General features: G+C 35.0%; 1 protein-coding gene across 1 annotated transcript in view; it reads left to right on the top strand.

Annotated features, from left to right (window-relative positions):
* Positions 1–12,728, top strand: part of LRRK2 (leucine rich repeat kinase 2) — a 232,096-nt gene that overhangs the window by 63,938 nt on the left and 155,430 nt on the right. Inside the window, exons 11-13 of the mRNA XM_036759572.1 lie at positions 460–566; positions 9,074–9,203; positions 10,718–10,842. Of these exons, the coding sequence (XP_036615467.1) occupies positions 460–566; positions 9,074–9,203; positions 10,718–10,842 (362 nt within the window). The remainder of the gene's footprint in view (positions 1–459; positions 567–9,073; positions 9,204–10,717; positions 10,843–12,728) is intronic.

Raw genomic sequence — 12,728 nt, 5'->3', positions numbered from 1 at the left:
GCGGTATAAGATGCTAATGTAAATTTATTGTTTTTCCAAAGATAATTTCTAACATAAATACTGATGCCTTTGTTATGTAAGCTTTCATTTCATCTCCATTTTCTATAAGAATGTCCCTTTAGTACCTTTTTAGCCATACTTTTATTATTATTATATATATTAGCTGTACTTTTCTGTTACCATTGGCATTTGCCACCTCATATTATTCCCTCTTTGAGTCTCTTCCTATTAGTCTCTGATCTTACATTCTCTTATAAGTACCCAGAATCATTGTTGAAAGGACAGTGAAAAAGCTTATTTTCTCAGAAGCCTATGGTTTCTCTCTTAATGTCAACCAGTCCCAGTACAAATATTATTACAGATTGCTTATGTATAGTTTATTAAATATTTTAAACACTTTTCATATAAAACAATTAAAACAATCATTATTGTTAATTTTTTAATTACATTTAAAAAAAGGTATCCAGTGCATAGAGAAATACTACTTGCCATGCTGATGCATTCTTCATCAAAAGAAGTATTTCAGGCGGCTGCTAGTGCATTGTCAACTCTATCAAAACAGAATGGTAAGCCGTAGCTTATAATGTAAAAATTTTTGTGTCATCAAATTTTTCTTTTCTTTTCTGTTGTAGTTTTAATTTTACTTTACCTTTCGTCAGTTAAAAAGCATTAATTTTCTTTTCCTCCTACCTACTCCCTTCATTGAAAATAATGAAAAACAAAATTTGTCTAACGTATTAATAGTTAAGCAAAAGATATAACATTGATACTGTCTTAAAATGATTATCTCATTGTTTATCTTGAGTCCATACCTCTCTGTCAAGAAGTGGATAGCATACTGCATTATTAGACTTCTGAAACCATGATTAGTTTTTGGATTGCTCAGAGTTTTTAAGTATTTACTTCAGCTGGAGTATACTAGTTTTTACTCTGTTTGTTTTAAATATGTATAAATATTTGTGTGTCTCTTATAAATATAAAATATTGGATTCTGATTTATAATCCTTTTTTGCTGTCCATTTCCATTTTGTAGGTCAATTCATCCCTTTCACATTCAAGGTTATGATAATTGTATATTGCTCTCTGTTCTATGCTTTTATATTTTTCCTTTTCTTTGTTTCTAATACTTTTTATGGTTATCAAAGTATTTTTTAATTTATTTTTTATTTTTGTTTTACAACACTCAGTTCCACAAGTTTTTGAGTTCCAAATTTTCTCCCCCTCCCTCCCCTCCCACCTGCCCTCCAAGACAGCATGTAGTCCGATATATGTTCTACATATACCTTCATATTAAACTTATTTACCCAATAGTCAAATTGTAAAGATGAATTATAATCAATGGAATGAATCATGAGAAAGAAGCAACAAAACCACAGAAGAAGGAAAGAAAAAAATAGAGATCAAATAGTTTGCCTCAATCTGCATTCAGACTCTGTAATTCTTTCTCTGGATGTGAATAGCTTTTTCCATCATGAGTCTTTTGGAGCTGTCTTTGAACCCTGCATTGCTGAGAAGAGCCAAGTCTATCAATGCTAGTCCTGTCTGTAATCATGTATAATGTTTTCCTGGTTCTGTTCCCCTCAGTATCAGATCTCATAGGTCTTTTCAGGTTATTAGGAAATTTGTCTATTCACCAATTCTTATAGCACAATACTAACACTTTCTTTGTAAAAATCAGGATTGTGAGAGAGAAATGGGCTCAACTCCAGTGTTTTAGGTTTGGTGCCATCTGCTTTGCTTCCCTGACCCTCTTTTCTTTCCTTTACCCAAAGCCCAATTGCAAAGTTCTTATCCATTTTATTTTTTTTAAATTTTTAAACATTTTTATTTAAAATTTTGAGTCCCAAATTCTTTATTTTTCTCCCTCCCTCCTCTTCACCCTTTTTGTGACAGTAAGCAGTCATATATAGGTTATACATATGCAATTATATAAAATATTTCCATATTAGTTATTTTGTACAAGAAGACATGGATAAAAGAAAAAAAATGAAAGAAAGAAAGTGGAAAATACCATGGTTCAGTCTGTATTGAATAAGTATCAATTCCGTTTCTGGAGGCAGATAGTGTGCTTCATCATTAGTCCTTTGGGATTGTCTTATATCATTGTGTTCCTGAGAATAGTTGAGTCATTCACAGTTCTTCATCAAACAATATTGCTCTCACTTTGTGCAATGTTCTCCTGGATCTGTTCACTTCACTATGCATCAGTTCATGTAAGTTTTTCCAGGATTTTCTGAGATCATCTTGCTTGTCATTTTTTGTTACAGTGCAATAATATTCCATTGCAATCATATACCACAGGTTGTTTAGCCATTCCCCAATTGATGGGCATCCCTTTGATTTCCAATTCTTAGCCACCACAAAAAGAGCCACTATAAATATTTTTTGTACAAATAAGTCCTTTTCTCTTTTTTTGAATGTCTTTGGGATATAAACCTAGCAGTGATATTGCTGGATCAAAGGGTATGCACAGTTTTACAGCCCTTTGGGAATGGTTCCAAATTGCCCTCGAGAATGGTGGTATTAGTTCACAAGTCCACCAATGGTGTGTTAGTGTCCCCATTTTCCCCCTTTCCATCTACCATCCAACATTTTTTTCAGTCATGATAGCCACTTTGATAGGTGTGAGGTGCTACTTCACAGTTGTTTTCATTTGGATTTCTCTGATCAATGGTGACTTAGATAATTTTTTCATACAGTTATAGATAGCTTTGATTTCTTTTGTCTGAAAACTGCCTGTTCATATCCTTTGACCATTTATTAATTGGGGAATGAATTGTATTTTTGTAAATTTAACTCAGTTCTCTATGTTGAGAAATGAGACCTTTATCAGAGATGCCAGTTGTAAAAAAATTTTCCCCCGTTTTCTGTTTTCCTTATAATTTTGGTTGCATTGGTTTCTTTGTGCAGAAACTTTTTAATTTTATATAATGGAAATCATCTGTTTTACATTTTGTTTTTCTCTCTATATCTTCTCTGGTCATAATTTTTTTGCTTATTCATAAAACTGATAAACTATTCCATGCTTTCTTAATTTACTTAAGGGCATCACCCTTTATGTGTATATTCCTTTTTGTTCCCATTCAGTTTTCTCTAAAGGTTTGTCATATCTAACTTTTCTAATTTTCTGCTTACCTCCTTAGTTTCTTGCCTATTTATCTTTTGGTTGGATTTATCAAGTTGTGGGAGGGGACAGCTGAGGTCCGCACTAAATAGACTTGCTGTCTATTTCTTCTGTAATTCACTTAATTCCTCTTTATTTTTGGAGGGGAGAAGGCAGGGAAACTGGGGTTCAGTGGCTTGCCCAAGGTCACACAACTAGTAAGTGTGTCAAGTGTCTGAAGCCAGATTTGAAGTCAGGTACTCCTGACTCCAGGGCCGGTGCTCTACTCACTGCACCACCTAGCTGCCTCTTTAACTCCTCTTTTAACAATTTGATGCTATACCACTTCATGCATACATGTTTAGTATTGATACTACCTCATTGGCTATGATACTGTTTAGCAAGATGTAATTTTCTCTTTTAATTAGGTCTTTTTTTGCTTTTACTTTGTCTGAGATCGGGATTGCTACCCTTGCTTTTTTATTTCACCTGAGGCATAGTAGATTTTTCTCCAGACGCTTACTTTTACTCTGTGTGTATCTCTCTGCTTTAAGTGTGTTTCTTGTAAACAGCATATTGTAGGATTCTGGTTTGTGATCCAGTCTGCTATCTGCATCCATTTCATCCCATTCACATTCAGTTATGATTACTACCTTTGTACTTCCCTCCATCCTATTCTTCCTCCTGTTTCTCCTCTCTCTTATTTTACCCTTTTCCCTCCTCACCAGTATTTTGCTTCTGTCTGCCACCTCCCCTGATCTGAACTCCCTTCTGTCAATCTTCACGCCAGCCTTTACTTGATCTCCTCCCCTCCTGCATCCCTGTCAAGTAAGATACATTTTCATATTCAACTGAGTGTGTATATTATTCCCTCTCTGAGCCAATATTGATGGCAGTAAGATTCAGTTGATGCTTGTTGCCCACCCTCCCATCTTCTGGTCCACTGTAACAGATCTTTTGTGTCTCTTCATGTGAAATAATTTACACCATTCTACCTCTCCCTTCCTTCTACATCCAGTGTACTCCTCTTTCTCATTCAATTTTATTATGTCATTCCATCAAATTCACCTTATATCTGTACCCTGTAAGTATATTCCCTCTATCTGTACTATTAATGATACAGTTTTTAAAAATTAAAAGTATTCTCTTCCCATGTAAGGATGTAAACAGTTTAGCTCTTGAATCCCTTATGTTTTCTTTTCCTTTTTGATCTGTATATACTTCTCTGGAGTCTTCATATTGGATATCAGATTTTTTATTTAATTCTGGTATTCTCTTTATGAAAGCTGGAAATCCTCCTGTTTCATTGAATGACCATTTTTCCTCTTGATATATTATGCTTAATTTTGTGGGGTAAGAGATTCTTGGTTGTAGTAGCTCCTTTGCCTTCAGGAATATCATGTCTCATGACCTCCTATTCTTTCATGTTGCCAGCTGCCAAGACCTGTGTAATCCTGATTGTAACTCCTCATATTTGAATTTTTTCTTTCTGGCCACAAGTAGTATTTTTTCCTTCAGCTGATGATTCTGAAATTTGGCTATAATGTTCCTTGGAGTTTTTATTTTAGAATTTTTTTCTTGAGGTGATTGGTGGATTCTTCTAATGCTTATTTTGTCCTCTGGTTCCAGGAAATCAGGGCAGTTTCCTTAATACTTTTTTGAAAGATGCTGTTCAGATCAACATTTTGATTATGGCTTTCAAGTAGTCCAGTGATTATAATATGGTCTCTCCTGGATATATTTTCCAGGTCATTTTTTCCCCATGAAGTATTTTACATTGACTTCTATTTTTTCATTCTTTTTTTTCTGAAATTCTTTATTTAATATTTTTAGTTTTCAGCATTGATTTTCACAAGAGTTTGAATTACAGATTTTTCCCCATTTCTACCCTCCCCTCCACTCCAAGATGGCATATATTCTGATTGCCCTGTTCCCCCATCAGCCCTCCCTTCTGTCACCCCACTCCCCCTCATTCCCTTTTCCCTTACTTTTTTGTAGGGCAAAATAGATTTCTGTGCCCCATTGCCTGTATATCTTATTTCCCACTTGCATGCAAAAACAACTTTTTTTGAACATCTGCTTTTAAAACTTTGAGTTCTAAATTCTCACCTTTCTTCCCTCCCCACCCACCCTCCCTAAGAAGGCAAGTGATTCAACATAGGCCACATGTGTATCATTATGTAAAACCCTTTCACAATACTCATGTTGTGAAAGACTAACTATATTTTGCTCCTTCCTGTCCTATCCCCCTTTATTCAGTTTTCTCCCTTGATCCTGTCCCTTTTTGAAAGTGTTTGCTTTTGATTACCTCCTTCCCCTATCTGCCCTCCCTTCTATCATCCCCCCTTTTTTATCTCCTTCCTCCTTCTTTCCTGTGGGGGTAAGATATCCAGTTGAGTGTGTATGTTATTCCCTCCTCAGGTTAAATCTGATAAGAGCAAGATTCACTCATTCCCCATATGCCCCCTCTTCCCTTCCTAGAGAACCGCTTTTTCTTGCCACTTTTATGTGAGAAAATTTACCCCATTCTCCCTATCTCCCTCTCTCAATATATTCCTCTTTCATCCCTTAATTTGATTTTATTTTTTTTAGATATCATCTCTTCATATTCACCTCACCCTGTGCCCTCTGTCTCTCTCTTTATTTTATATTTATATATATATACATATACATATATATATATATATATGTATATGTATATTCCCTTCAGCTACCCCAATACTGAGGTCTAATGAATTATATACATCGTCTTTCCATGTAGGAATGTAAACAAAACAGTTCAACTTTAGTAAGTCCCTTATGATTTCTCTTTCTTGTTTACCTTTTCATGCTTCTCTTGATTCTTGTGTTTGAAAGTCAAATTTTCTATTCATCTCTGGTTTTTTCACTGAGAAAGCTTGAAAGCCCTCTATTTTGTTGAAAATATTTTGCCTTGGAGCATATTACTCAGTTTTGCTGGGTAAGTGATTCTTGGTTTTAATGCTAGCTCCATTGACCTTTGCAATAGCATATTCCAAGCCCTTTGATCCCTTAATGTAGAAGCTGCTAGATAGTGTGTTATCCTGATTGTGTTTCCACAATACCCAAATTGTTTCTTTCTGGCTGCTTGCAGTATTCTCTCTTTGATATGGGAGCTCTGGAACTTGGCGACAATATTCCTAAGAATTTTCTTTTTGGGATCTTTTTGAGGAGGCGATCGGTGGATTCTTTTAATTTCTATTTTACCCTCTGACTTTAGAATATCAGGGCAGTTCTCCTTGATGATTTCTTGAAAGATGATATCTAGGCTCTTTTTTTGATCATGCCTTTCAGGTAGTTCAATAATTTTTAAATTATCTCTCCTGGATCTATTTTCTAGTTCAGTGGTTTTTCCAATGAGATATTTCACATTGTCTTCCATTTTTGATTTCTCATAAAGTCATTAGCTTCCACTTGCTCCTATCTAATTTTTAAGGTAGTATTTTCTTCAGTGGTCTTTTGGACCTCCTTTTCCATTTGTCTAATTCTACCTTTCAAGGCATTTTTCTCCTCATTGGCTTTTTGGAGCTCTTTTGCTATTTGAGTTAGTCTAGTTTTTAAGGTGTTATTTTCTTTAGTATTTTTGGGTCTTCTTTGCTTGTTTTTCACGGTTTTCTTGCATCACTCTCATTTCCCTTCCCAATTTTTCCTCTGCTTCTCTAACTTGCTTTTCCAAATCCTTTCTGAGGTCTTCCATGTCCTGAGACCAATTCCTATTTTTCTTGGAGGCTTTGGATATAGGAGCTTTGATTTTGTTATCTTCTTCTGAGTGCATGTTTTCATCTTCCTTGTCACCAAAGTAAGTTTCTATGGCCTGAATTTTTTTCTGTTGTTTGCTCATTTTCCAACCAAATTGCTTGACTTTGTTAAGGTAGCGCTCTGTCAGTATTGTGGAGAGTATACTGTCCTAAGTTTCAGGGGTTGTGTCCAGCTATTTTCAGAGATACTTCTAGGGACCTGTACGTTTTCAGTTCTTCCACGTTGGTAGGACCTAAAGAGAGGTGTTTACTATTCTCCTGGCCTGTGCTTTTTTTTGTGAGTGACCACAAGCACCCCTTTGTTCCCTGGAACTGTGAGGGGGGTTCCCTCTCCACTGCTGCTTTCACAGGCTCTGCTATGCCAATCTTCCTTCTTGCCCCAGGACTGCCACCCAGGACCACAACTCATATCCAAGTATGGGCAGAACAGCAGAGTCCTATTTCAATGCCCTGTAGTCTTCTGACCAGTTGTTTGATCACCCTACCATCTGTGGGCTGAGAGCTCTGGAAATAGCTACCACCAGTGCTGCTGATTCATTTACTCCATAAGCCTACTCTTGGTTTGCTGTGGCCAGGGCTATGTTGAGGCCAGGGCTGGACTGCACTCTTCTCTCATCCTGGTGCAACAGCCCTTTCCTTCTCACCTTCTAAGTTGTCTCTGGCGTTTTTGGGTTGAGAAGTCTGCAAACTGCCACAACTGCCAGTCATTCAATCCCTCAAGGACTGCTCAGGGTTTTCTGAGACCAGGTCTGTGCTGGTGTGGCTGACACTGGGCTGTGCTCTTCTTAGCCTTCTGCAGTAGACCTTAACTGTCAACCTTACAGGTTATCTTGGGCTGGAGATTTGTCTTTTTGTGGCTTCTGCTGCTCTAGAATTTCTTTAGGATCATTTTTTACAGGTGTTTGGAGGGGCTTGTGTGAGATCTCTGGCAAGTCCCTGATTTTACTCTTCCATCTTGGCTCCACCCCCTAGAGTTAAGTCTCTTAAAGTTGTTGTTATTGCATAAATTATTTTCTTAGTTATGTTCATTTCATTCCAAGTTAGTGCACATAAGCTTTCCTAGATTTATTTCAAACCAACTGTTTCATCATTTCTTACAGCCTAATAGTATTGTTAATTCATGTACAGTAATTTGTTTAACCATTCCTCAGTTAATGGGCTTATAGGTGTTTTTCTTTTTTCTTTGTTGTTTTTGAACTTTCTCCCTATTTGTAGTATTTCTGGATCAAAGTTTATTCACTTTTGGGGCATAGCTCCAAATTCTTTTCCAGAATAGCTGGACCAATTAACAGCTACACCAATGGTGTGTTAATGGGCCTGTTTCCCCTCCAGTATTTATCATTTTTCTTTTTTAAGCACTTTTGCCAACCCGATGGGTATGAGGTGAATTCTCTGAGTTGTTTAAATTTGCATTTCTCTAATTCTTCAATTCTAACTTTTTTTTTTTCATATGGCTGTTGGTAGCTTGGATTTCTTCCTTTTGAAAGTTCCCTGTTCATACCTTTTAACTATTTATCAATCAGAGAATGGCTTTTATTTTTAAAAGTTTGAATCAATTCCTTATATAGCTTGGAAGAAAGACATTTATTAGAGAAACTTGCTGTAAATCTTTTTTCTTAATTAACTGTTTCCATTCTAATTATATACACAGGTTTTGTTTGTGCAAAAACTTTTAAATTTTATTTAATATGGTTTTTCCTGTTGTATCCAATTATCCCTTGTATGGTTGCAGACTTTCTCCTGTCTATAGACCTGAAAGGAAATTAATTATTTCTTTCTTCCTTTTTGGGTTGGCTAGTGCAGCCACACTGCTGGTAGCCTGGTAAGAAAAGGGTGCTGAATGAATTTAGGACAGGTATCAGTTCATGGTTTTTCTTTCTTTAATCTTCTTTTGAATTCTGGTTATCCTAGACCATTAAAAGAGTTGAAGTTGCTTTATCTATGGTGCATGATTTTTGTTTTGGAAAGGTTTGAGAGCTTGTGGGAATGGGAGAAAATGTCTTGTTTTCCATCTTTTTTGTAAGGTGACCTAGAAATTTCCATTTTAGAGTAACTGATAATGATAGACAAACTATATAAGTAAATTTGTATTATTATATTTTTTGTATTAATGTGGAATATGTGAATTTATTCTTTTGTGAAACATTTACCTAAAAATATATTCATTTCTGCAAATAATTATGTTTTCTTGTAGTTAATGTCAGAACAGCCCTGTTGTCAAGAGGAATATACTGGAATGTACTGCTATTAATGATGAAGAATTTACACTTCCCTGAAGTGGCTGAAAGTGGATGTAAAATGTTAAATCATCTTCTGGAAGGAAGGTAATGGAGATTTATGGAGCTATTGAATGTGCCTGACTTTGGATCAGATAGATTTTGTTATAAGCAGTTTTTAATGATTGCAAAAATTTGAAGGTTAAAACTTTTTTTTTTGGAGAAAAATGGTCCTATATCTGTTAATTTTGTAGAATCATATACAATCTTAGACATAAAGCTAGTATCCCTGAAGGATAGAAAGCACCTTTGTTTCTAGAATTTTAGAATTACTACTTGAAATTTCAGTTTTTATTCATAGGTGCTAGATTTTGTGGGGGAGGGATTCTGTAGTTGCATTTATAGAAAGTACTTACCTGTACTTCAGATTGTTCGTTAGACGATGACAGCTAGCATTTATATAGTACTTTAAAGGTTACCATAGACATTATGTGTTATCTCATTTGATTTCATTTGATCTAGTGGTACAAGAGAAATATATACAAGCGGGGAGAAATCTCCCTTGTTGTTTCTCTTCTACTGCTGACATAAATTTGTAACCTACAACCTGACTACCATTCAAATCCATTAATAGAGACTAATAAAATTTTTGATCTCCCATCCAAAGTATTGAATTTTGATACTGCTTAAAGTACATAAAGAAGAAAGGAAACAGTTACTGGGACAGGAGTAATTTCCAAATGAGTAGTTGTCTATGTACTAACACACCAGATTAGAAGAAAGTATAAATGTGAGAAGATAATTGCATTGTAGTTACTATAGCTGCAATCTAATTGTTTAATTAGTACTGGCAAATGAGAAATGAAGGTGCAAAAGTGCTTTAAAATTATGAATAAAAATGCCCCTGAAATGATTTTCAGTCTCAGTTATCAGGAATATGTGTGAGACCTTAAATTATTGTCACAAGGAAATTTGGGTAGTTTAATTACTAAAAATTCATTTATAAGCAAGGTTAAATTTTTGCTAACTGCTAAAATACAGATTGATTTCCATAAATTTTTAGAAAACTTGCACAATTGTTTTTGTCGAATTCACAAAATTTGGGAATGTTGATAATAAGGATAAATGTTTTCTTTGCTGTTTGGTCATATTTCAGCTATTTTAAAAATTTAAGGATGCATTATTACATTCTATTGAGGGAAATATCTGAATGTGAGATGTTACATATGAGAATTTTATGCATGAAGAAGAAATTAATAGTTGTAGACTAAAAATCTGTCATGTGACAATACTGTGCTCTAGTCATATGCTATGCCTGTTTTTACACAGAAGTCCCTTTTCAACTAGGAGACTGCAATTTATGGTATATATAAAAATTTAATAAGAACATGGGAAATTTGATTCACTTTGGTAGCTTAACACACTGACCCAGATTTAGGTTGCTATTTCTTAATTTCAGTCTAAAATATTAATTTCATGGTATTCCAAATTTCATTGCATACAGTTTTAATTGAATTAAAATCCTGCATAACATTCATCTCTCATATTGTGGTTTTGAATGTATTGATATTCCATGTCATATGTTTCACTTTTTATCATTTAATTACATTCCATATCTCCAGTAACCTTCACCTAGATGTAATGGCGTCAGTGACATCTAACATAATAAAAGTTATGAAAAGTCACAAAACCTCATCAACAGTGCAGCTAGAAGCACTTCGAGCTATTTTACGTATTATTGCCCCAGGTAAGTGATATAATTCGTTTTGTTTACCAGAGGTAATGAAATAGGTGAAAAAGTTAGATTGATTTCTGACCTATCATTAAGTATCTAGACATTTTGTTGCAAATAACAAAATATTTTTAGCCTAACCTAAACACTAATCTTGCTAATTTTTGTTGACCCAAACAAAATTCATGCCTCTCTACCAACAGTAAAAAGGTAGATGAGTGCCAAGGCTCCTTAGGGGACAATTTCAAAAAGATATAAAGTAATGTGATTGGTGAACTTTGGTAATGGGCAACTTCTAATGCTGCCATTGTCACTGTGCAGCACATTTTTAGAATTCTTTTGAAATTACCTTCATCTTCAGAAGACCAAGTGGTAAGTCCAGATAATCTAGAATGCAACATGCAATTTTCAACATGGCCAACATGGGAAATTGTTTTGTTAGATGTGCGTGTTTGTTTGTTAAGAGTTTTGTTTCTTGTTCCCCTACCCTCCTCTCTATTAATCAGTAGAGGAGAGTGGTAGTGAGAAGGGGAGAGATCATAAATAAATATTTAAAAAGAAACCTTTGCAAAATTACCTTTGGAGCCTACGGGTACATTCTTTCAGTTATCCTCAATTGTTAGTTATAAGTAGTGATTTTGTTTTGTGAATTTTTATGGGCATCTGATGGTTTTGAGGGAAGTTCTAAAAGATGTATTAAAAATTTTTAGCATCATTGAAATAATATATGCCCTCCTGATGTAACTACTTGAAAGATTAGCATTTGTCCATTTACCTGTTTTAGTATGTATCTTTCCTGCAAGAGAAAGAGCTTTCATTTGGCAGAATGGGGAGACTTCTCCAGTCTCTCTCTCTTCAGCTTAAAAGAAAGCTCTAGGTATGAGCATGATAAATTTTTCATTGGTTGTCTTCTTAAACTTTCTTTCTCTGGAAGTTTCTACTTTTAGCCATTTTTATTACCCTTTTTCTTTATTCCAGATAGGGTTCAGTTCTCTTACACCCTATCACTGGCATACCAGTTTTTATGATACTGTGTTTAAACTCCTCATTTTTAGGTCCTTATGCTTCAGTCTTGTAGACTCTCTTTATGTGCCTATTTTTACAATCCACTGCTAGTAGTTTCCTTACAGGGTCTCTCACCATAACCTTACCAGGTTTTTTTGCTTAGTTGGTTTTGCTAAATATGGTTTTGCCTGAAAAAACCCATTTCACTATTCATTAAAATCCAGGAGGAGGCATGGCTTCCTTTCCCTAACAGTACAGGTGGGACAAAGCAGTATGTTTGTTTAAAAAATAAATTGGTTTCATTCTATTATAGGCAACTATATAGTCACAGGTACAGCTGTAAGCATGGAAACATTTAATACTGATATTATGCATGACTGAGTGCTACAATCTTAACTACTAATCTCAACTAGGCAGTGAAGAACTATACAGGGCCCTTTATTCATCTGTCATAGTCTTTATAGCAGCTTTCCCAAAGCCTTTCCTCTCTTCAGAAGCCTCTGATTATACTTCTAATGCCTTTTCTCTTGCGGAAGATGTAAAGTTTACTACTTTATTAAGAGAATTAAAGACTTCCCTTTTGTTTTCCATATCTTCTCCACGTCTCAAAACCTCTGACCTTATACCTTCTTTCTTCTTTAGTCTCAGAGTATGAGATGACCTCCTTTCTAAAATTAAATCCTCTACTTATGCCTTTGATTCTATTTCCTTTTGTCTCCTCTAGTACTTTTCTTTATTGACTCTTTCCTCTTTTTTAATATTCAGTCTGTCTCCTTAATCTCTCCTTTACCTTGTTTACAAATATGCTCTTTTCTTTTCTATAATAACTTTGTCTTGATTTGCTATCTAGACAAATGTAGCCTCCCATTTCTCTTTACTTCTTCACTACCAAATTT

The sequence above is a fragment of the Trichosurus vulpecula genome, chromosome 5 (assembly GCF_011100635.1).
Source record: "Trichosurus vulpecula isolate mTriVul1 chromosome 5, mTriVul1.pri, whole genome shotgun sequence".
NCBI classification, from domain to species: Eukaryota; Metazoa; Chordata; class Mammalia; order Diprotodontia; family Phalangeridae; genus Trichosurus; species Trichosurus vulpecula.
This window is presented reverse-complemented; position numbering and strand designations above follow the sequence as displayed.